The following is a 25,812-nucleotide window of genomic DNA, read 5'->3' as shown; positions in this document are numbered from 1 at the left end:
GAATCAAACAGAAAAACCACAAAACTGCACATACAGCCCTGGCTGGTGTGGCTCAGTTGTTTGGGCATTCTCTGACAGAAAAACTGTAAGGTCACAGGTCCAATTCCCTGTCAGAATACATGCCCGGGCTGTTGATTCATCCCAGGTCAGGGATCATACCAGAAGCAACTGATGGGTGTTTCTCACACCCATGATTCTTCCACTCTTTCTCCTTCTCTTCTCTCTAGGATCAATAAAAATAAATAAATAAATAAAATAAAAATGTGTATATATACTTAGGAGCAGAAAAAGATCAGAAAAGGTATGTACCTACTTTTAATATAAATAAAAGTAATAGAGATACCAATGACTTTTCTTTTGTGTATTATATACTTTTCTACCATAAATATAAATTTTTGCAAAATATGAAAAGTATCAAAATTACAAAAAGTTGCAAAATTACTTAATCTCTGTGAATTTTAACTAAGTAAAGTTGTTCAAGAAAGGTGTGGAAACCCCAAAGATGGAGACTTCTTTGAAGGGTTCTGATCCCTTCTGCTTTAAGCATCTTCAACAATTTTCTCCTAATCACTGCCTAGCCAAACAAAATAAAATAAAAATAAATTAAATTGAAAAAATTCCTAACCCCCTGAAGATGACTGAGTTCACCAGCTTCCGACACATAAAATACCCAGGCCTGGTTTCAGTACCCTTTTCTCTCACACACTACTGCAGAAAAACAAAGGTTGAGGGAGGGAAGAGTAGGAAGACTCAGGAAAATTCCGCCAGGATTCCAGGGCTCAGGAAATGCAGGGAGCAACAGATCTCTGCAAGGCCAGGTTCCTTGCGCAGAGAGCCTGGGGGCCTGGCCCCCAGCAGACTGACCACTAGGGAAATGAGTGGGGTTGGAGGGAGAGGGCGATGGCTTTCGAGAGGCTCTTCGGCAAGAAGGCAGTGAGTGGATCACCAATGGGATGCGGGGGGTGAACAGGGGTAACTGTACTCGGCTTCAATACATTACGTAGGCACCAGCCCTGCTTGCCTCTTTTGTGGAAGAGGTGCAACCCTTTCCTATTACTTCTCAGGAGCCTGTGGCTCAAGAAATTCGGTGCAAGGGCTCTTTTCTTTTAGTGGGATGGGGGGACGGGTTTTCCAGGTAAGAGAACCATCCTCCGGAAGTCACCTAGCGCTAGTGACAGTGCTGCTGTGTGCAGAACCCGAGTCCTGCCAGGTAGTAGCTCCCAGTGTGCAGCAGCGCAAAGAAATACTCGCGGGGGGGCCATGGCCACCTTGTTGTCCTTGACCAGCATGAAGTGCAAGTGCCCCCTGAAGCTCTTTCGTACCTTCACCAGGTTGCCCACGATCCCGTGCACATTGATCTGCTTTGGTTTTTCTGTCTGTCACCTGCTACACCATCGCGCCAGCTGGAAAGGAGGGAGAGATAAAAGGAGGTAGAAGACACTGAGGTGCCTCTGGCACTAGGGACTGCAGCAACGTGGGCTACCGTGGGCCAAGCCCTGTGCCCTGTGCCCTGGGGGCGGGGCACCGGGGAGGAGAAGGACCCCAGAAGAGACTGGCCTTAGGGTTCGGGGGCCTTCCAGAGACGAAGGACCACAGGGTGTGACCTTAATCCTTGGAACTGGGCGGTGACTTCAGGTTTTACAGGTGAGAACCAAGAAATGACTTACTCACCGCCACCCAAACCTGGGGGCTGAACCAAGCTGGTCAAGCTCGGTAGAAGTGCGAGATGACTGGAGGGATCTGGACCACTTGGAAATTGAAGCTGTAGTCCTGTTTGCCCTACCCTTCCAGGGCAAACAGGGGAAAGACACCCCTCTCCAACCCCACACTGACGTTTGAGATTTCTGGGGCCTGCCTCCCTCACCTGCCAGGTCCCCAGGTGCCCTTTAGGCCAGGGTCCCGTGGGTTCTGAAGCATGGCTATTAAGAGAAACTGAGTACACACTTGAAAGGCAGTCACCAACACCTGCCTAGTGGTTTGACTCCAAATGAAGTCCAGGGTAGCTCTGAAAATATCAGCTAAGAAAGTAAAAGTTTATACTGAGAAAGTGCCGACTTGTCTGCAATCCTGAGGCTGGCCTGACAGACACTACCAGTGAACAAGAGACAACTTTATTCAGGGCATGCTGTCGTCCTGAAGTGTCAAAATGATTCCTCCTCTGAGTGACCACTGCTTCTTTACTCACAGAGAAAACTTGTTCCCTAAATCACGGGCCTCAGACACTTTGCCCTTAAAGCCATGAAGGATGACACACCCCTCTTTAGAGGAGAATCTGGATCACTCATAGAAAGCAGCCTTCTCCATTCCACCCCAGTATGAGCTTCAGATAAGGGGTTTATGGAAAGAACTGGGGCCTGCATCCCTCACTGCCCAAGTCACCAGGTGCTCCTAGGCCAGAGTCCCGTGGCTTAACACATCTGCTTAATCAAGGTGGTACCCAAGGAAACTGAGTCTGGGGCCACTTTGGACACATTCTTGCCTTGTTGAGTCTGTGGGAACACTGTTTCATTTAAGTTTCACCCAGACCCCCTCTTTTTGCAAACCACTAGGAACTTTTTTTTCCTTTGGGAAAAGAACCCTGTCTTTGCCTGGTTCCTCATTGCAGTGGGTCAGTAAACCCTATTTAGTGCAACTGCAGGTTTGCCCCTGGTGGCCTGATGGGCTGCATAGGTTCCCAACTTACAGGGAGGTCAAAATTGTCAGCAGATGTCATAAATGTCCAGTTGCAGTTTTTCTGATGTGATGTTTCCAAGTTATGTTCTTACCTAGACCCTCTTCCAGCTTCAGACTTCTCAGAAGACAATAATTTGGAATGCCCTCTATGCCTCACATTTGCACATACCTATCTGCTACAGCTCTTGAATTCTCTCCTGCACTAACCATTGCCTCAGTATTTATGCCAACAAGATGAACAAGATGGAATTTTGGTTACTGATGACAGAACTGGAAGTATCTGGGATGCTGCCAAGCTTGGCTGGAGGCTCTTCAGACTGATGCAGTGTGAGGGTTATCTGGCAATTCATGAGAAGAGTTATAGAAAATGATTGTGCCCTATGACTGGTTGTACTACTGTGGGGCATAGATTTCAAGGAAAGACTTCAAAAAATGTACAGAGATGTTTTCTGCTGTGCTATCAGTTATAACTGGCTGAATTCAAGGGATGGAAGTTAATGGTATTGATCCTTACTGTGCCCTGTGTGTATTAACTCCTAATCCCTACAAATAGCCTCCTATGACCCTCACTTGAGGATGCAGAAGTATAAGTGCAAAGAAGTTAAAATGCTTCCTTCCCTAAGTTCCACACATCTAGTAAAGGAAACCACCAAAATTCACCCCCCGGTCACATCCTGTTCCACTGAATGAGCCCCACATAATTCTCTTTACTGTAAGTTAATATCATAAACTATCATGTTGCTAAAAGGAATGATATTTTTCATAACTAGGGAGGTGTAAAGGAAAATACAGTAATGATAAATGAAAAGATAGAAATAAGAAAGATGTGGTGCAGAAATGACAGTAATATTTTTAAGTTTATTTCATTTAAATACACATGTGACAACTGTGTTGGAAACAGGTTTATTTTAAAACATAAGTATGGGTTATTACTGAAAGGCAGAATTAGCAGGAGGAAATACTATTTTCTTTATACTTTTTTATTTCCTGTTTTTCTATATTTCTTTTATAATTAGAATAAATGTAATAAAAATTGGGGCCAAGACTAAAGGTTGCTGACTTAAGAACTATGTGTCCTCTCTTACTGGAATTGACTTTAAGTTCTTTCTTTCTTACTCTAAGTTGAATAAAATATAAATCTTTCTATCCACCCTTCATGACTATTCTTCCTTTATGAAATGTTTCATGATTCTCCCACCCAGATGTAATTTCTCCCTCCTGAGAACTCCATGGTCCTTTCACCTCTATTATATCATTTAATGCAGTCTCGATTCTTCATAATGCATGTGGTTGAAGCAATGAGGAGCCTTCTCACCATTGTGTCCTCTCACTTTCCCCTGGCCATTGATATCACTGGAATGAATACATGAACCTCATGAGCATCTCAACCGTTTCCAGGTAAATAATTTTTAGATGGTTTCAAGTTCTGTGAAAAAAGCAAGTTGAGTAGCTAGTGATAGGAGATGATATTTGAACTGAAATTTAAAAAAATGAGTAAATACATCTGGGCAATTGCAAGTGCAAAAGCCCTGAGGTGGGTGCCCATTTGGACAGTTCACAGTACAGAAAGTCCAGTGTAGGTGGAGCAGAGAGAACACCTGAGGTTACCAGAACATGCCACTCCCCAAAATGCCAATTCAACATATATTATTTTAAGCCAAAGGCCACTGAGAAAGAGCATAAGCAGGAAAAGCTCTAAAATCAGGATACAAGTTTTCCTTTTGTAAAGGAAACTTACATTTCACACATATAAATGTATATATAAATGGAAATTTCCATTTATAGACATGTTTTCCTCTCCCAACTTAAGTTTATCTATAAAACTGTACTACTAATAGCAATAACTAATTGTAATAACAACTATGGTGTCAGATTGGTAGAGAATGATCACTTCATAAGGTATAAACATGTCTAATCACTATGTTGTACACCTGAAACTAATATTGTATGTCAACTATAATTGAAAAATACATTAAAGAATTAAACTTAGAGACTTCCAGCCAAGATGGAAGCATAGGTGCAAATACTGTGCCTCCTTGCACAACTAAAATTAAGGACAACAAAGATTTAGAAAGAAAAAACACAACCAGAACAGACAGAAAATTGAACTGTACAAAAGTCTCACAACCATTCAACCAGACTGGTAAGAGGGGTTGAGTTGGCCAGCAGACAGGGATTGCAGCAAGAAAAGGCTTGGCTGCCAGACCAGGGAGTATAGGCAGCGGCTGGTAGACTCCAGTCATGGGGAGGAAATGAGCAGAGTTGGCTGACCATGGTCACACATTCGCACGCAGATAAACTAGGCAAAAATGGGTGTGAGACAGACCACACAACCCAGTAACAGAAAATAAAGCCTAAAAGCACTGATTGAAAAGGTGCCAGGAGAGACTCCCAGCCTCACAGGAGAGTTCATTAGAGAGACCCACAGGGTCCTAGAACGTACACAAGACCACCCACCGGGGAACCAGCACCAGAAGGGCCCAATTTGCTTGTGGGAAGCAGCAGAGGGGACTGAAATCTGAGAGAGAGCAGAACAAGTGCCAATGTTCCCTCTCTGACCCCGCCCCCACATATAGTGTCACAACCCAGCAACTGGGTTGACCCGCCCTGGTGAACACATAAGGCTCCACGACTCATACATAACAGGCATGACCTGACCAAAAATGGCTCAAACAGAAGAGCAAATCAAAGCCCAAGAGCCAATTCTTTTAAGCAACCAAGAGATAGCCAACTTATCAGATGCACATTTCAAAGCACTGGTGATCAGGATGCTCACAGAATTGGCAGATTTTGGTTGCAAATTAGATGAAAAATGAAGGCTACACTAAGTGAAATGAAGGAAAATGCACAGGGAACCAACAGTGATGGAAAAAAAAAACTGGGATTCAAATCAGTGGAGTGGACCAGAAGGAAGAAAGAAACAACCAAAGAGAAAAGAATGAAGAAATCAGAATATGAAAAAATGAGGAGAGGCTTAGGAACCTCCAGGACATCTTTAAACATTCCAACATCTAAATTATAGAGGTACCAGAAAGAGAATAGGAAGAGCAACAAGTGGAAAAGTTATTTGAACACATAATGAAGAAAAACTTCCCCAATCTGGCAAAGTAAATAACTTCCGGGAAGTCCAGGAAGCTCAGAGAGTCCCAAAGAAGGTGGACCCAAGAAGGAACACACCAAGGCACATCAGAATTACATTATCCAAGATTAAAATGAAGGAGAGAATTCTAGAAGCAGCAAGAGATAAGGGGCTAGTCACCTACAAAGGAGTTCCCATCAGATTGTCAGCTGATTTCTCAAGAGACCTTACAGGCAAGAAGAGGCTGGAAAGAAGTATTCCAACTCAAGAAATGCAAGGGACCTACCTCCAAGATTGCTTTATCCAGCAAAGCTTTCATTTAGAATGGAAGGGCAGATAAAGTACTTATCAGATAAGGTCAAGTTCAAGGAGTTCATCATCATCAAGCCTTTATTATATGAAATGTTAAAGAGACTTATCTAAGAAAAATAAGATAAAAAATATGAGCAGTGAAAGGACAGCAAACTCACAGTTATCAATAACCACACCTAAAACATAAGCAAACTAAGCAGACAGCTAAAACAGAAGTGGAGCCACAGAAATGGAGATCACATGGAAGGTTAGCAACAGGGAAGTGGGGGCGGGGAGCAAAAGGTACAGAGAATAAGTAGCATAGATATTGGGGAGAAAACAGACAGGGGGAGGGCAAGAGTAGTGTGGGAAATGTAGAAGCTAAAGAATTTATGACACATGAACATGAACTAAAGGGGGGAATGTGGGTGTGAGGGGCTGTGCAGGGTGGAGGGGAATGAAGGGGGGGAAATGGGACAACTTTAATGGCATAATCAATAAAATATATTACATTTTTTTTAACTTACTCAACGTTTGTTTACCATGTTTCCTGGTCACCTTCCCATAATTTCTCCCCTCTTCCCAGAGAAGCCAAATCACTTTTCTTTGTTTTAGCCTAAGATGATATAACAACCAAGTTCTAAACACTCCTTTGAGTTACTCATCTCTGAGTAACTCAGGTGCATGTGCAATGAGCATGCTAATAAGCTTGGGTTTGTTTTCCCAGGTGCATGTGCAATGAGCATGCTAATAAGCTTAGGTTTGTTTTCCTCTTGTTAATCTGTATTTGGCCAAATTTACAGGGCCCCACACGGGGAACTTGAGATGGGTAGAGAAAAAGATATTTTCCTCCGCTATACAACCAGTAGTGAATTCAGACGGATAGGAGGGAGGCAAGTGGAGGTTAGGTCAACTCTGGTGAGGAATCTGAATTTTATGTTCCATTTTTAACAATAAAACTGTGCAGGCATATCTAACCTTTTGGCATCTCTTGGCCACATTAGAAGAAGAGTTATTGTCTTGCAGCCTATTAAAGCCTGACAGTTTTCTGGATTTGGACAGATGGAAGAAAATGCATGGAACCACGGGGATGCTTTACATGCCTTTACTCAGGGGTGGGCGATCCACGCATGCTGCAAGCTACGTGTCCCCCAATGGGGAGCCCCTACCCCTTAAATACATCAAAACAAAGCTGTCAGAAAGCCAGAATATTGTATAACATAGTGTGATTCTGCACGTGCAAGCCTACTCAGTGTTATGGGAACCGTTTATCAGACCCAGTCTCAAGGCTATGAGAACACTACTTATCAGGCCCATTTATGGGAAACGGCTTTCCTTAGTTGCCCAGGCATCTGGGTGAGGAAGCCAGACTGCCTCCATTTACCCTACAGTTGTCTTGTGCCACACATTAAACACATTGTGATACATAATTACAAAAAAAATCTTATAGTTTTAAGTAAATTTACGACTGCGTTGGGCTGCATTCATAGCCATCCTGAGATACATGTAGCCCATGGGCCACAGGTTGGTCACCCCTGCTAGGGCCCCAGAATAGGCAAAATTGTAAGAAAGTAAGCTCAGATTTGCCTCTCCAAGAAAAAGAACTATTCTTCTGACAACCTGACTCAGCTGTGACTAGGTCAGGTGCAACTGCTTGTCTCTCAGGAAGATGGTTGTGAGGCAACTCAAAATACCTTGATACAGATTGACTAGCTTTCTATAATCTTTCCTCTCTTTTGGGGAGACAATTTTGAAAAAAAATAATTCAGTGATTCTTCTTAAGATATTATTTACTTTTAGAGAGAGGGGAAGGGAAGGAGAGAGAGAAACATCAATGTGTTGTTGCCTCTCATGCGCCCCACACTGGGGACCTGGCCTGCAACCCAGGCATGTGTCCTGACTGGGAATCAAACCAGCAACCCTTTGGTTTACAGCCTCAGCTCAATCTACTGAGCTACACCAGCCAGGGCCATTTTTAAAAATTTGGTTTTTTTGTTTTTTTTTTTAATATATTTTATTGATTATACCATTACAGTTGTTCTATTCCCCCCTTCAATCCCTTCCACCCACACCCTCCCTCCCCCACCATTCTCCCCCCCTTAGTTTATAACCACGTGTCTCAAGTTCTTTGGATTCTATATTTCCCCCACTATTCTCGCCCTCCCCCCTATCTATTTTCTGCCTACCATCTATGCTATTTTCTGTGCCTTCTCCCCTCTTCTCCCCCTCCCACCCCCCTGTTTCTAACCCTCCATGTGTTCTTCATTTCTATGGTTCCACTCCTGATCTAGCTGTCTTCTTGGTCTGCTTTTGTTTTAGGTGTGGTTGTTAATAACTGTGTGTTTGCTGTCCTTTCACTGTTAATATTTTTCATCTTCTTTTTCTTATATAAGTCCCTTTAGCATTTCATATAATAAGGGCTTGGTGATGATGAACTCCTTGAACTTGACCTTATCTGAGAAGCACTTTATCTGTCCTTCCATTCTAAATGAAAGTTTTGCTGGATAAAGCAATCTTGGCTGTAGGTCTTTGGATTTCATGACTTGGAATACTTCTTTCCAGCCCCTTCTTGCCTGTAAGGTCTCTTTTGAGAAATCCGCTGACAGTCTGATGGGTACTCCTTTGTAGGTGACTGTCCCCTTATCCCTTGCTGCTTCTAGGATTCTCTCCTTCATTTTAGTCTTGGCTAATGTAATTATGATGTGCCTTGGTGTGTTCCTTCTTGGGTCCAACTTCTTTGGCACTCTCTGAGCTTCCTGGATTTCCTGGAAGTCTATTTCCTTTGCCAGACTGGGGAAGTTCTCCTTTATTATTTGTTCAAATAAGTTTTCCACTCGTGGCTGTTTCTTTCCCCCTTCTGGTACCCCTATAATCCGGATGTTGGAACGTTTAAAGATGTCCTGGGGGTTCCTAAGCCTCTCCTCATTTTTTTGAATTCTCATTTCTTCATTCCTTTCTGGTGGGATGTTTCTTTCTTCCTTCTGGTCCATTCCATTGATTTGAGTCCCCATTTCCTTTCCATCACTATTGGTTTCCTGTGCATCTCCCTTCATTTCAATCAGTCCAGCCCTCACACATTCCTCTAATTTGTAACTTTGTTCCTCTAATTTGTGACTATAATCAACCAGTTCTGTGAGCATCCTGATAACTAGTGTCCTGAATTGTGCTTCTGAGAGGCTGGCAATTTCTTGGTCGCTGAGAGTTATTGGCTCTTGGACTTTGAGTTCTTCTTGTGCCATCTTTCGGGTTGTTCGTGCCTGTTCCATAGCAGGATCAGAGCCCTAAAGTGTTCACTACAACAGGGCAACTAAGTTGCTGGGTTGTGACGTTGTATGTGGGGGTGGGGTCAAAGAGGGACAATGGCTCTCACTGGTATTGCAGGGCAACTAAGTCGCTGGGTTGTGTCGCTGTATGTGGGGGCGGGGTCAAAAAGGGACTCTGGCGTCATGTCCACCGCCTGCCGCCACAGCCCTCACCGGTGCCGCAGTTGCTGCCGTCAGTCACTGGGCCCACACGTTTCGTCCCACTGCTCGCGAGTGTGCCACCGCCATCAGCCCTCGCCCCCTGGGGCCTGCGTGGTCTGTCTCACTGTGCGCGAATATGCGCCCGTGGTCTGCCCCGAACCCCAACTGGTTCCCGTCTGCCTGCACGCCTGGGTCAGGGGCCCTGTGCTGCCCGACCCTGCTCGCTGCTGGCTCCGCCCCTCTTACCATCCCCGTTGAATGGTTAGATGTAGTCGGACTTCCGTATAATTCAATTTTCTGTCGTTTGGTTGTGTCTTTGTTTCTCCAAACCTTTGTTGTATTCAAACTTGGTTGTGGGAGAAGGCACAGTGTTTCCACCTATGCCTCCATCTTGGCGCAACAAAAATTTGTTTACTAAGACAAGACAGATGTTGGTCCAGTTTATGTTACTGTTGTAAGGAGCTATTGGGTTGTTCGAGATATTACCTTCAATTTTTTAAAAACACATATTTAAGCCCTGGATGGTGTGGTTCAGTGGATTGAGCACCGGACTGCAAACCAAAGGGTTGCCAGTTCAATTCCCTGTCAGGGCACATGTATGGGTTGCAGGCTGGGTCTCAAGTTGAGGGTGCTTAAGAGGCAACCACACATTGATGTTTCTCCCCCTCTCTTTCTCCCTCCCTTCCCCTCTCTAAAAATAAATAGATAAATAAATAAATAAACCTTTAACAAAAGTGACTAAGTCAGAAGTAAGAAAGCCAGAGAAATCTAAAGTAGCAGATATAGCCTCCAGAAAACAGGCAGCCTTTGCTAATCTAGGCTTTCAGGAAGCAACATCAAGGCCCTTGTGTTCATCCACGAAGGAAGTTTAGGAGGGCTTCCGAACAAAGCCTATTTGCTTTGTCTGATCCTTAACCTCACTGCTTGGCTTGGGCAGAGTCCTGGCCAGGGACTCTTATTGATAAAATATGTGAAAATTCAGGGGGTGGGAGGGAAGGTCAACGTTCCTATTTCCAGGGTTTTCACTTTTCCCTTTCTTTTACACATTTCATTATTCAATAGGTAGTTGAGGGCCATTCCCCATGCACCTAGCACCTGCAGGACTCAGGGGTTCACCTGGAAGGCACAGAGCTGACTCCTCCTTCAGGTAGAGAATCTTCTCCCAGCCCATAGGTCTCTGCAAAGACCACAACAAGACTGAAAAAAGTCTATGGGTTGAAAAAAGAAGATCATATAATTTCAGATTGGAACAAAATGATAAGATGGAAACCTACTGTTTTAGGCTATTGCTTCCCTGGAATTCTAGTCCTAATGTTTTAAATTGCCTTATTGAGATATAATTTAAATACCATAAATTTACCCACTGAAAGTACACAATTCAATGTTTTTTTGTATTTTAAAGTTGCATAACCATCACCATAATGTAAGTTTAGAACCTTCTCATCACCCCCTAAAAATCCTGCATCTAGACTAATTAGCACTTACTCCCAATTCTCTGACTCATCCAGCACTTGGCAACTACCAATCCACTTGCTGTCTCTGGACTTATCTGTTCTGGACACCTCATATAAATGTAATCATGCAATATAAGACCTTTCGTGTCTGGCTTCATTCATTTAACCTAATGTTTTCGAGATTCATCCATGTTGTAGCATGTGTGAGTACTTCACTCCTTTTTATTCCAAAATAATATTCCAATGTACAAGGAGTCATTTTTAAAAATCCTTTGAAATCTCTTTATCCCCAGAAAGCTGAAAATTCTGGTTTACATTCAAATTTCTCCTTGTTACTTTAGAGTAAGTCTTTGCAAGCTTTTAAGCTTTGGTCTATTGATTTTCAAAACCATTTGACCCTAAGCCATCCACTGGGTGGGTCTGGAGGAACAATGCAGCCATATCTGTTGAAGTTATATCCACCTCCTCCCTTTTAAGTTATGCTCTGTGCTACAGAAATGCAGCTCTAGGACTCTTCTGACCTTCAGAGAGGCTTTTCAAGATAGGAAGTCTTACAGGGAAATGTCTGCCTCTAAACCATGTAAATCTTGAGGTAGATACTATGACTTATAGGGCTGCACTTAAGCTCTTACATGAGAACCTTTATCCACCAATCAATTAACTCTGAAAAGTAAGGATCAAAGGCTGTGAAAATGATGAAGGAGCAGTTAGTTAGGCCCAGAGCCAGTTATTTCTCTTGACTGTATAACTATTTCTCTAAGTATTACAAAGTTCATTATTACTACAATGATTGATTCTTTAGTGAAGAGAACTACTTTTGATAAACAGCTGCGTGTAAAGGTCTGATATAATGAGGAAAAATTTGTCTGGAGACACTTCAACTTTGGAGGCAACATGGCACAGAGCTTGGGATTTGAAAACCTCCAGACCTAGATCTGAGTGGGCCCTCAGTGTTAGGTGGATGAATGATTGTTGCTGGTAATTTACTGAGAAGAATCACAGAGGAGTAGTAACCCTTGGTAATTGCTAAACCTTTATTATAAATGGAACACAAGAGATTTAGCTTATCTTGTGTACACTACATTCCCCAGAGAACAATTGTGAATCTGGAATTGCACTTGTACTGCAGACAATAGAAGGCTGAGTCAGTGTCCTGTGGAACTTGAGGAGGAAGAACCACAAGAGAGCAGTTTCAAGAGGGCAGTTCTAGAGACTGCAGAGCTGGCTGACCTATGAGGGCTTGTGTCTCCTGACAATGCTTGGCTGCATATGGTTCATGACAGCAATACATTCACTGGGGCTCACAATACAGTGGCCACAGAAGCACTAAGCACTCCACGACAGACATGCCACTCACACAGCACAGCCATAAATATTTTATAGCAGTTCATGTTCATATTCAGCCTTCCTTGAAGAGCTGGGGAACGTGAGGGCCATAAAGAGGTATTTCCCCTAGCCCCTTCATCTATTCATAATGTCAGCTCCATCAATTAACCATAAGCCATCCAAGGACTAAAGAAAAAGACCTCTGTATGACTTCACATGTCCACACCCAAGGAGGAACAAACATGTTTAAGTCAAGAGTTCACAGCAACCTGCCTGACACACTGTCTCTGTCTCAGAGGGCATGACAGTTCCAACTTGGTTCACCTTGAGAGCTGCCAGGACAGCCTGCACAACCACCCCACTGATTCTGGGGGAGAAAGTAGAGGTCCGCCTTGGAGAAGTGAGGGTAGACAGGGCCAAGGACCCAAAACAAGACTCCAGTCACAGGGATAAATATCACAGCTGCCAAATTCTACAGATGGAGACAGTACAGACAGTGCAACTACATTATCTTGGCCTTGGCATGTACCCTTTCTCTGTCTGGTTCACTGCCCACCTGGAGCTGAGGCAGGTAGGAGAAGGTGTTGGGTGTGAGCTAAGTTCCACTCCTCTGCCCCTCTAGGGGCAGGTCTGCAAGGCTGCAGGGAGGAGTCTTGGACTGAGCTATGGCCTCCTCCCAACATATCAAAGGATTCAAAAGGGTCTGTTCTTGCAGAGACAAAGCTGCTGTTGTGAGAACAGTAGGCAGCTCACCTACTACAAGGCCCTACTCTTCTGTCCATTCAGGGAATCAATGTAAGGAAAAATGGCTCCCAGAGCCCAGCTGGTCTCAACATTGTTGATTTTCTGAGTCAGCTGGAAAAGATAAAGGGATAGGCAGAGGAGAACATGCACACTGGTGAAAGGACAGCCTGGTTGGAGAGGCAGGAGGCAGTGTTCTGACCCCTCAGGCCATGAAAGGCACAGGGGCACCCAAGAAGTGAATCCTTACCTTCAGTATTTTGTTTCTCGGGAAGCCAAATTCTTGGACCAACAAGCTGATGTAGGTGAGATCCATGTACATGAAGGGGTTTCTCTGTGGTTGGGTCACCACTGTCTGGCACACTGTGGGTGAGACAGCTGGTTCCCAGTCAGGTTTCCACTCCTGAGAGGTAGGTATTAGATGCACACAGACCTGACTCTATCCATTCCAGGCATCCACTCTACCAGGCTTTGTGCTAGCTCTAGGTCCTCATTGCTCATTTAAACAAGCCTGCAGCTCAGAACAGGACAGTGACCCACCAAGAGCACATCAAGAGACAGGGTCTTGAGGCCAGCCTAGTTTCCGCAGGGCTGGACCTCCCTCTCTGTGTCATGGGTAGAAGGCCAGATCTCCGCACCCATGACTCTGGATGCTTCTCCTGGGTACAGACCTGGGCTTCCTGAGGAATGAAAACACCATCAAAGCTGGCTCAGAACAGTGTAGTCTTATTCTCAAGGGGACAAAACCACTAACAGCCTTTCCAGGAATTCTGCTAAGCATCTTTTCCTGTTGAAAAGTCATCGACACCCAGTGTCCATGAGACAAACCCAAAAGTAACAAGAAAGCTTAAAAGCCATTTTGGTGAGGAAGGACTTTCTATGGAGAAACACACAATTGTTAACTCTTCCAACCTGCATTGGGAATGACATCCAAAGACCATGAAATCTATGACAAGCCTTCACTTGATATCCTGTTTGACTAGGGTGAATATGAGATGATGAGGAAAGAGACACAGCTCAGAGCTGCAGGGTCAACCACCTGTAACCCTTCAGAGGAAAAAGTTCTTCATCCCCCATATGTCAGGCTCTGCTGTGCAGGGGTCCCTGGCTTCTTTAGGTTCTGGTGACAGTTTTGAATTTACTGGGATACTTTGAGGGAAAATCACTCTTAGGGTGTTCCCTGAAAATCAGTCTAAGTCACTGTGAAAAGATGTCAGGGAAAGTAAAATCAAGGGAGTCCATTCCTCAAAACTCAAGGACTTTTTATAGCTCAGGACAGAGATGGCCCCCTTCCCCACCACCTGTGGCCACACAGGATGTGGTGGACCTGTGGCCTGGGCCCAGCATGGCCACCCCAAGTATACTCTCAAGTCTGTACTCTCACACCTCTGGATGCTCATCTGGTTGAGAAACTCAAGAACAAAATCCAGGAATTCTGGACTACTGCTTGTCACAAGCACCATAGCATGTCTGTCATGGCTGGGACACTGTACCTGCCTCAAGCTCCAGCCATTCTCACTCAGGTAAGTGCAGTAGCTACTCACCATAGTTGGCCACAATCTCAAAGTCTCCGACGACTAGGCTGCCTTCTTTCTCCACATCTGTGGGGCAAAACCATACCACCACTATAGGAGTCTCAATGTCATTGAGGTCCCAAGGCTGGTACCTGGAGAGCCTGGAGAGGCACAGTCCTGTGTTTAAGGGCTGGCTGCAAGTCTGGCTGTAAGCAGAGCAGTGCCCCCCCCACACACACTGACCATGGTTTCTGTGGTGCCTGACACAACTTGGGGTGGGCAGGTGCTCCACAGAGAACCACATGGAGTTGGTTGGCACATCAGGGATCTAATACGGGATGCCAGAGGAAGATCACCAGGATACCTGGACCCCAATTTTTAACTTTAAGTGAAGAAAAGTAACTAGAAATATTTCCCAAGGCTCAGCAATGGTATTCTGGTATTGATTTCCTGAGAGTGTAAAAAAGAAAATCCCATTTAAAAAAGTGAGGAGCTGTTCGTTAGGTCTTGAAACAAATGGGCAGAACCTTTATGTAGCTCTCCAGGAGGGTGCAGAACCTTTATGTAGCTCTCCAGGAGGGTGTAGCCCCAGACCTCTGTGCCATTCCCTGGGCTGGAGGCACCAAGAGCTGTGTCCTCAATTATTAAAGACAGCAACTGGTTTCTTCAATGTCCTTCCAAACCTCAGGGTTCAATAAAGGGTCCTCAGGTGTCACCCACCTGAAACTTAAGAGGCAGCTACTCAATGTGTTGAAAGGAAATCTCCTGACTTCTTGGCTTTTGGTGTTTGCTAAGTCAGCAAATTTCTTGAGTGGATCCCATTTCCAAATGCAGACACAAGCAGTTTTTTCAGAGCCATGTCTGACCACAAGAGAGTTAGAAGAACTTTTCTGAATATGCAAAATCTCCTGAGGTCACCTGGGAAGATGTTGGAACCTTAGGAAATGGACAGCTTGCACTCAGAGTAAGGGGGTCTCAGACTGACAAGGATGCTAGGGTGAGGCACCCAACAGGCTGTCAGGGGTGTGGAGGACCCTAGGCATTGCAACAACTACAAGTGGCTGCATGGTTAGGAAGTGTGCATGAATGTGTCCTTGCTCCAACTATGTGGAGACTGAGTAGTAGGGCCTCTAAGGCCCTACCATGAGGTTGGCTGCAGGGGCAGCCCCAGGATCTTGTTTTATACCACTGAGAGGAACCTGGGTCTAAGAGAGGGATAAGAGAGAGGACAGCCCCTTCCAACCACCCCACCCTGCTCCTGTTAGCTGCCTTCTGTAGTAGGCCCTGACAAAGGGAGGCTTAGTGAGGATGGCAATTCAGCTGGAGGTCTCAGGTCCCTGGGAGCTAGAACCTGACATCATCAGTTTCTTCTGGACAGCTTTTTATTTACATTAATGCTCTTATATTTACCACAGGAAATGCATTCTGAATATCTCAATTATTTCATTAATAAAATTACTGGTCATAACCCAATGAAGTAACTTCAAACCCTCAAGAATTTCCACCCTCAGTCTGAACACCTCCAGCCTTGACAAATTCCAAATGTCATTTCTTGTCCTGACTGCACTCTGGAGTGTGAAGTAGTCAGAGAGATGCCAAAAGCTCCTCAGGGTGAGCAGTAGAGTCAGCTGACCCTTCCCCATCCCAATCTGGGTGCCAGCTGGGAACAGAGAGCTGCTTAGCTGCATCGCAAATGGCTCTATCAGCCAGATACTCAGGAACCAAAGTGTGAGGGTCTGAGTTACACAGGTGAGTCAGTCCTGCCTCTGAGAAGAAGACTGAAACAACTGTAAGTGACTGCTCTTGTACCAACAACATAATTTTACTAAGTGGCCCAAAGCCTGACTTGTTTATTAAAAAGGGGACTTACTACCTTCTATGCAATGACAAGCCACCCAGCCTCCTGAGTCGGTCCACTTCTCTCGTCCTGAGAAGATTCAGAGTAGAGCTGCCCCCTGACAGAAGCCCTCTGCCTAGAGGTTGATACGTGAGTTCCTGGCCCAGCCCACACTTATTTACCTCTGAGGCCAACATTTGCTGCAAGGTCATAATAGTAGGAAAAAGCATAAAACTCCACGTCCTTCACTTCCTCTGTGCTGTGTACTTTGTTCTTGAGGACCTCTGGCACTCTATGGGCACACAACTGGTGCAGGTTCACTACTGGGTGAAGCAAAAGCAGGGCCAGCAGTCAGTGAGCACCAAGCTCCAAGTCACTGACCTGGAGGTCCTTTTCTGAGGACTATAGACCCTGACCTGTAGGGTGTGGTGGGACCAGAAGCCTGCACAGACCCCAACTCAAGTCAGGTGCTCTCTAGCACCATACACATCTATAGCACCTCTCAGGAGCCATAAGGGGTGTGATTAAGAGAGAGAACTGAGAACAAAAGTGGCTGGAGAACATGGCCTCTAACTCTGTAGGACACCAGCTTGTAGCTGGGCCCATGCAGCTGTCTTCATGTCGTCCAAAGGCTCAAATTTGCACTGTTTACCCTATGCTCAGCTTCTGCCAGCCCTGTGCTGAACTCTTAACATGCAGCATCTTACTCCCTATCAACCACCTGGAAGGTGAGGCCTGCACTCTCCTTATGTCACAGATCAGGAAACTGTGGCCTAATAGGCAGTTCGGCAAGTTCACAAGACTGGCTATTAACTTCTTGCTTGGAAGGAAAACACACGACCCAGAGTTAAGGGACTGGATGACCTAGAGCCCATGCCTGGATAAGTTTCCCATGTTCATTCTCCAAAACGTGATCCACCATCTAAGTACAGCTCTACCCAATTCTCTCCGTGGCCCAGAGGGCCACCCCTTGCTCTTCAGACCTCATTTTCCCTCACTCTCCCTTTTCTTTTCTTTTTTTTAAAAATATATTTTATTGATTATACCATTACAGTTGTTCTATTCCCCCCTTCAATCCCTTCCACCCACACCCTCCCTCCCCCACCATTCTGCCCCCCTTAGTTTATAACCACGTGTCTCAAGTTCTTTGGATTCTATATTTCCCCCACTATTCTCGCCCTCCCCCCCTATCTATTTTCTACCTACCATCTATGCTATTTTCTGTGCCTTCCCCCCCCTTCTCCCCCTCCCACCCCCCTGTTTCTAACCCTCCATGTGTTCTTCATTTCTATGGTTCCCCTCTTGATCTAGCTGTCCTCTTGGTTTCCTTTTGTTTTAGGTGTGGTTGTTAATAACTGTGTGTTTGCTGTCCTTTCACTGTTAATATTTTTCATCTTCTTTTTCTTATATAAGTCCCTTTAGCATTTCATATAATAAGGGCTTGGTGATGATGAACTCCTTGAACTTGACCTTATCTGAGAAGCACTTTATCTGTCCTTCCATTCTAAATGAAAGTTTTGCTGGATAAAGCAATCTTGGTTGTAGGTCTTTGGATTTCATGACTTGGAATACTTCTTTCCAGCCCCTTCTTGCCTGTAAGGTCTCTTTTGAGAAATCCGCTGACAGTCTGATGGGTACTCCTTTGTAGGTGACTGTCCCCTTATCCCTTGATGCTTCTAGGATTCTCTCCTTCATTTTGGTCTTGGCTAATGTAATTATGATGTGCCTTGGTGTGTTCCTTCTTGGGTCCAACTTCTTTGGCACTCTCTGAGCTTCCTGGATTTCCTGGAAGTCTATTTCCTTTGCCAGACTGGGGAAGTTCTCCTTTATTATTTGTTCAAATACGTTTTCCACTCGTGGCTGTTTCTTTCCCCCTTCTGGTACCCCTATAATTCGGATGTTGGAACGTTTAAAGATGTCCTGGAGGTTCCTAAGCCTCTCCTCATTTTTTTGAATTCTCATTTCTTCATTCCTTTCTGGTGGGATGTTTTGTTCTTCCTTCTGGTCCATTCCATTGATTTGAGTCCCCGTTTCCTTTCCATCACTATTGGTTTCCTGTGCATCTCCCTTCATTTCAATTAGTTTAGCCTTCATATATTCCTCTAATTTGTGACTTTGTTCCTCTAATTTGTGACTATAATCTACCAGTTCTGTGAGCATCCTGATAAATAGTGTCCTGAATTGTGCTTCTGAGAGGCCGGCAATTTCTTGGTCGCTGAGAGTTATTGGCTCTTGGACTTTGAGTTCTTCTTGTGCCATCTTTCGGGTTGTTCGTGCCTGTTCCATAGCAGGATCAGAGCCCTAAAATGTTCACTAGAACAGGGCAACTTAGTTGCTGGGTTGTGACGCTGTATGTGGGGGCGGGGTCAGAGAGCGACTATGGCGTCCTGTCCGCCGCCTGCCACCACGGCCCTCACCCGGTGCTGCAGTTGCTGCCGTCACCTGGCCCACGCAGTTTCGTCTCACTGCTCGCGAGTGTGCCACCGCCATCAGCCCTCGCCCCCTGGGGCCTGCGTGGTCTGTCTCACTGTGCGCGAATATGCGCCCGTGGTCTGCCCCGCACCCCAACTGGTTCTCGTCTGCCTGCGCACCTGGGTCGGGGGCCCTGTCCTGCCCGACCCTGCTCGCTGCTGGCTCCGCCCCTCTTACCGTCCCCGTTGAACGGCTAGATGTAGTCGGACTTCCGTATAATTCAATTTTCTGTCGTTTGGTTGTGTCCTTGTTTCTCCAAACCTTTGTTTTATTCAAACTTGGTTGTGGGAGAAGGCACAGTGTTTCCACCTATGCCTCCATCTTGGCGGAAGTCTCACTCTCCCTTTTCTTATCAGTCACACTAGCTCCTCCTTGTTCCTTAAACACAGCAGCTGCCTCAAGGCCTTTGCATGTGCTACTTCTACAGCTTTCAATCTGTGTGGTTCATTCTGAATCTCTTCATATCAGATCTTGAATATTCCCTGGTTGTCTTATCTAAAACTGCAATCTTTCCCTCAGCACCCCATCTCCTCCTTTTTTATTTTTCTTCAAAGCACTTTGTCATGTGTTTTACTGTACGACTCCTTCTATTCCACCTGGCCACAGATCTTGTCTGCACTGGGCACTGCTGCTGTGTGCCCAGTGGCTGTGCCAGGGCCTGACAAATAGCATGTGCACAAGTGGCTGAGTCAGTAACCTGAACATGGTCAGTGGATAATGAAAAACATATTTGGTCTTTGTTCCCGGTTTCTGATACAGAGCTTTTAAATTTTTTCTAAGATCCTCAAGTGATGGGGGTGAGAGTTACATCTTCTGCTGTTCATGATAAGCCCCTTTTAAGCAGACCTCAGCTTATACTAATGACGTGAGGTGACTCCTGGTTCCTAGATGGCTACAGAACGACAGATGGTTGTTACAGGAACCTACCATGTAATATGAGGGTTGGAACTTCCAAACCCCAACATCCAGGGAGGAGGGGTGAGGAACCAAGGATTGAATTAATCACAAATGGACAAGGATTTAATCAATTATTTGGAGAATTAGCACAGAAAATCCACACATTTGGTGTCAGAAGATTAGAAACAACTCTATCACCAAAGGCAGACAAACGTCGTGCTCATGTGTCCAGCCTGAAAAAAATATTTCAATATTTCTTTTAGATGACATTCACAATGTACACAGCAACAAAGACCATGTAGGGTGAGAGAGGCCAGGCTGGTGAGAACACAACACAGGGCTTCAGGGACTCTAAAGCCTGGATGAGCCTCCTTTGTCCTAAAGGAGGGAGAATGAGAAGTCATTTCTCCCTTTGTTCAGAAACAAGCTTGCTGATTGCCTTAGAGACTTGGGATGTTCAGGTGCTTTCTTACTGGAGGCTTGGTGGGATATCTGGTCCTTTAGAAGTATTTAGCAACAGACAAGGAGCCCTGTACAGAAACCTCACAGGAGTTGGCAGATTCCAGTGGGTTGCTCAGACTCTTGATTAGGTTCAAAGAGTGCCTCCATTTCATGGACAAGTACAAGCTTGTCTGTAAAGGAGGGTTGATGACAGTTCCCATGCTTCTAAGAGATCCTGGGAAAGGGCAGGCTGCCATTTTTAACCCTTATAAGCTGCCAATGAAGGATAAATCCACAGTACCTGCCTTTAGTGCTGAAATTCTGTATGTTATTTCAGCATGTTCCCACTCTCCTTTGAAACTGGAAGACAAACAAGGGCTGACCAAGTCCTTTCCATCCTCTAATGAAATAAAAAGATAAAAAGGAAAAGAAAAGCACATTGTCACTGTAAGACTAGGGAATTGCATGGACCTGAAAGACATGATTCTACTGAGGGGAGGCCTATAGGACACAGTATTTTAGGCTAATACTAAAGGCATGGAAGGTTAAAGGTGAGACCTGAGTCTTGGAAGTGTTCCAGGTCAGCTGTGGACAGAAAAGCCTTTAGCATAGAGGCTGTAACAGAGCCTCATCTGCCCTGGAAACATGGGCACTCCCAGCTCTCATTCACTGAAGGGCTTCACGGTTCAAGGCCACACACCTAGTGTTGTTCAGTGAATTGTCACAAGGACTCTAATAGAAAGGGAACCATTGTTACCCAATTTTATGGATGACTGAGGCAGGGCCATGATGATGTCAAGTGTTACCATGCCACAAATCTGTGCTACTCCACAAAATCTAAGGTTCCATACTTAGCAAAGGCAATATAGTGGTTGGCCTCCAAGGCTTGCCCCACAATGCCAACCTTGAGGATGTTCATGCTGGTCTCCCACCAAGAAGTAGGTCCCTGTCCCAATCCTGGATTCTGGCCTGAGCCTGCTTTCACCAACAGAAGGTACAGGAGCCATGATGCCCTGTGACTCAGGCAGTCTTTCTTCCTTTGAGCTGCCAGGGAGAAGTGAAGGCTGCTCTGCTGGGAAAAGGACATGTGGAGGAATGCCAGGGTACAGATGTGCAGCCCATGCACCCTAAATGCCACCACATGAGACCTCAGAGATTTCAGTAGATGTGTCACTCAGCTGAAGCCTATGGAATCTTGAGATGCAACAATAAAAATGACTGTAGCCACTTAATTTGGTGGGTAATGGATCTGTTGTGCAACAATAGATAACACAACAGGGAGATTTGTTCTCTGGGGTACATCCCTCTTACTGGGTGTCATGGCCCCATTTGTCCCAATCAGGCACTTTTGTGGCCTGTAAAGAAGACCAGTAGCCTCTCTCACCTGCTCTGCCAAGAGGGGAGGGTACAGGAGCTGATGGGACACTGATGCCAGCCATGGGTGGACAAACTGGTGCTTGCATTCTTCTCACTGGCTAAATAGGTGTTTTCTGGACCCAGAGTGAACGTCACAGGTGTTTCTGAGATGTGGATGTATTTTTTGTTTTGCCAGGGGATATCATTATAAGGCTAAACACCCAAATTCGAAATAAATGAACAGAAACAAGATGTACATACAAAAACAAAAATTTCAGTTGAACATTCTCACTGTGTCAGAACAACCAGGCCCTTGGAAGAGGTAGCTAGAAGTGCTTGGATGAGGGGGTGACAAGACAGAGAGGGCACAAACTGGCAGGGTCAAAGGAAGGGTGTTTGGCTGGAGAACGTGAGTGGGCTCACATGCAAAAGTCTGGACCAGACCCATGGGGTCAAGGTCTTTGAGGCTCCTCCCAGTGTCATCAGGATAGAAAGGAAGATGCTAGCCTCAGAGCCGTGTCCTGCCATTCCTGAATCAGGACACAGTGATCCCTAAGACCTACTCAGTCAATGATGGGCTTCTCCTCAGCCAGGCTTGTCAAGAGGGAGCAGAAAAACTGGGAGTAAATGTGACTTTAATAACCTGACCAGACACAGGCTTCATCTCTAGTCCAATACTAGGTCTGGAGGAAGAGTCAAGCCTCTGTTTTATGATAAAGCAAGAGAAGACAGAAGGACATTCTCACAAGGCTAGAATCATTGTGAATGAGAGAACAAGTTCTCCAGCCCCATGGCAACAGCTTGAATCACAGTTCCTTGTGCGCCCTTCTTGTACTGTCCTGAAAAATAAGGTTTTATCCTCAAATCCTTGAAAACAAGAAGACTCTAAATGTAGGTTAGAGATTGGAGAATCTCCAACTGTTAGAGATTTTAAAATCTCCCAGCTCAGTATTTCAGAAATGACTTTACTAGCATCTTTCTTTTAAGAAATAATTTGGAATGTACACAGGTAAAACACATTGGCTAGTGACCCCATCTGGGTGCCACTAACAAGATCTGGAGCACATTCTTCTATACATGTCCCTCCTGGGGTCCCTGAGTCCTGTTGGCAGGGAGGACAGGCCAGGGGTCAGCGAGTTGCTGTGTCAGTGGAGGTTCAGGGAGGAGAAGGCACAACTTTCCTGAAGGACTCCTCACACCTGCTGAGCAAGGAGAACTCTCAACACTGTATTCTACTCACCAGGTTTCCCCTCTGCACCGCCCAGAATCGCCAGCTGTGCTGACATCAATCCAAGTCCCAGGTAGCTGTGGAAAGGAAATCCTGAGTGAGGAGCTAGCCTGCCACAGGAGGTGCTGGCTGCCACTCTCAACTTTGATTCCATTACATTCACCTGTCCTGGGTCCAAACAAGTGTGGCAAGGCAGCAGGCTTTTCTACTTCTTCTAGAAACCTCCCTTTGTGGAGTTTAGGGCATTCAGCTAACTGGTTCAACAAATGAAAGCCTACTACTTGACAGGAACTTGCCTAAGAGCTCTGGACATTGGTGACTGCAACAGACATAACCCTGATCTTGATGGTTCACATGTGCTTTACAGAAAAAATGTACTGAAGATGCCATGTGGGTGCTGGAAAATTCCCACAGAATCTATAGGTTCTTCCCCTCTTCTTTAAAAACCTCCTCCAAAGTAGAACAGAATAAGAATAAAAGAAGAAATGTAATTTTGCTGTAGAAAAATTGAAAAATAAAGGAAGAAGGAAGAAACAGGAAGGAGCAGCAGGGATAGGAACAAGAGGCTCCAGGTGGGACCACAGCAGGAGGCATCTGGGACCTAGCTGATCTGTGCCTGAATACTCTAGTAATTCCATAAGGCAGGAGTCAGAGTCAAGGGGGAGGCTGAGCAGTGCTAGCTGAACTATGAGCCTAGACAGTCAACCTTTCTACCCTCACTCCCGAAGACAAACCTGTCTTTTAGATCCTATTAAAAATCTGCAGTGATGTCAGGCAGCTGGGTGGAAAGGTCTGAAGGGTGTCCTGGGGAACAACATGAGGGTTACTACCTTTTCTGCTGGACTTTCTACAAAACTGTTCCCCATTCCCTCCATTCATTTGAAAGAACAGGTATATTCACAGTTGTATTCACTTAAAATAGCTTTTCAGAAAAATGACTCATGGACATGGACAGCAGTGTGGTAATTGCTGGGGGGTAGGAAGGGGGTATAAGAGGACTAAATAGTAATAAAAAAGAAGAAAAGAACAGTGTCCAGCACATAGAAAATAAAATAAAATAGCTTTTCATTAAGTCAAATTAAGCTTTCCATTTGAGCAAAAATATAAAATAAAACGTCCAAAGTAAAAAACAAGGTTTTTCCTTCTTATGAGTAACATTTACCTATTCTGACAAATACGGCCCAACAAAAACAATAATGAGTAAATTTCATAAATGCTATGCTGTTGAAAACTAAAAATAATAATTTAAAAAATAGTGGGTGAGGAGGGTGTTGTCAGGGAGGGAAGGAGAGGGCCTACTTCACATTCTGGCCTAAAGAGTTCCAGTAATATTTACTTCATCATCCCACTAAAGACCAAATTTCTATTTTTTCCAGGAAGACTTAAAATCAAACTAGGAAGCATTAACTGAATGGATGTGACTCTCAGGAGAGGTTCTGATGGCATGGGCCCAGAGCTACCAGATCTACGAGCCTCCTTACAGGAGGTAGCCTTGGAGGGTGGAGCCTCTAGCGAGGGCTGGTTACCTCAACTCTTGGAAGGAAGGTGATCTGAGTGGACCCTTTGCCCAAATCCAGCATGCCCACACTGCTGCTTCCTGGGGATTTCAAACTGCCTGGAGCACAGAGAGTAAAAACCAGCCCAGCACTGTCACATTAGTAAACAGATTAGTATAGTAGAAAAAATAAAGATAAGTTAGAAGCCAGGCCCTTCAGTGAAAAGAAAAACAACATAAAGAAGTAACTGTAGCTATTAGAAATTCTCCATGTAAAGATGTATCACATGTTTAAGAGTATGAACAATAGCTCCACTACTTGTGGCTTTAATTTGAACAATGAGAGGACAACACTGACCTGTGGCTGGACCTGTGATATCTACTACTCACAGCTCAGAGACACTGACATCCCTGATATTCCTACATGCCCCTACAGAGCTCTGAGGCTCAGGCTCCTGATGTCACTTAACATGGTTTTCCATTCCCAAAGGTCAAGAAACTTCTTTATTTTTTATACATGTGTCAGTCGCATTGGTCTTTTCTATTATTACATTAAAGGGACAAAAATCCTCATACACTGAGTTAATCTAAGAAAAGTCACTCCTTGCTGCCTGTTTCCAAGAACAGATGTTTCTGTTCCTTGTTCTACCTATTGCAGAGGAATTCAATTATGAGGTGATTAGTATTAACATCATATTTAATAGTAGAAGTCCTGACTTCTCTTAGAAATGAGGACAGGGCCCATGGTGGATTCTGCTGCGGGAAGAAGGTAGAGCTATGCTGGTAGAAACCTTCCCAGGACTGCAGAGAATCACCCCTTCCCTAACACTTATATCTTTGAATTCGGTGCTCACTCTGACAAGCCAGGTGGACACCTCCACCCATTCAAATAACGTACTTGGGGCCAGAACACTATGAAACCCCGAGGGAGCCACCGCTGCCACCGAATTAGGGGTGTAGAGGCTTCCATCTGTGGCCAGTGCCACAGAGGACTCAGAGGGAGCCCAGACCCAGTGGAGCATTGGGCCAGCTGCGGAGTCCTTGGAAGAGCTGGCTCCCTCCCTCACCATCTAGTCGGGGCTGGGTGGCAGAGACCAGTCTGCCTAGGTGTGCAGGGAGGATGGCAAGGACAGGGGGGCCTGTTCAGTTGCAATCTCTGTGGTCCCCAGCCCACCAGCCTGCCAGCCCAGGAAATTTGAGAGGAGTATTGTCCTAACCAGTCAGGTTGGGGATTGGGCTGGACTGAGAGGCAAGCTTTCTGGAGAAGTTTTTACTGGAAAGTGGACTGCTGTGTTCTCCTGTGAAGGCAGCTTGACTTGCTTCTCACCCAGCCACAGGACTGGGAAGGACCAGTACCAGATCTCGTGGGACACAGGCAGCCTGTGTGGTGGGCGGGCAGGTGCCCACACCTCAGTCTGGTAGCCTGGCTGGCAGGCAGGTGTTCACCTGGGCCTACAACCCAGCCCACAGAGGGGTTCTGCCGAAACCAGAAAAACTGGATTAGACAGTTTGAAAGGAACAAGGGAGGAGTTTTTTATTTTTTT

General features: G+C 45.2%; 1 protein-coding gene across 1 annotated transcript in view; it reads right to left on the bottom strand.

Moving 5' to 3' along the window:
• Nucleotides 1–24,677, bottom strand: part of ENTPD6 (ectonucleoside triphosphate diphosphohydrolase 6) — a 31,098-nt gene extending 6,421 nt beyond the window's left edge. Inside the window, 11 exon segments of the mRNA XM_037055098.1 lie at nucleotides 10,624–10,684; nucleotides 13,058–13,142; nucleotides 13,279–13,391; nucleotides 14,573–14,629; nucleotides 16,562–16,702; nucleotides 20,491–20,589; nucleotides 21,662–21,664; nucleotides 22,786–22,866; nucleotides 23,508–23,577; nucleotides 24,300–24,388; nucleotides 24,659–24,677. Coding sequence (XP_036910993.1) covers nucleotides 10,624–10,684; nucleotides 13,058–13,142; nucleotides 13,279–13,391; nucleotides 14,573–14,629; nucleotides 16,562–16,702; nucleotides 20,491–20,589; nucleotides 21,662–21,664; nucleotides 22,786–22,866; nucleotides 23,508–23,577; nucleotides 24,300–24,388; nucleotides 24,659–24,677 — 818 coding nt within the window.
• Nucleotides 24,678–25,812: the final 1,135 nt, after the last annotated feature.

This window comes from Sturnira hondurensis, unplaced genomic scaffold (genome assembly GCF_014824575.4).
Source record: "Sturnira hondurensis isolate 20B ecotype Veracruz unplaced genomic scaffold, ASM1482457v3 Scaffold0008640, whole genome shotgun sequence".
NCBI lineage: Eukaryota > Metazoa > Chordata > Mammalia > Chiroptera > Phyllostomidae > Sturnira > Sturnira hondurensis.
This window is presented reverse-complemented; position numbering and strand designations above follow the sequence as displayed.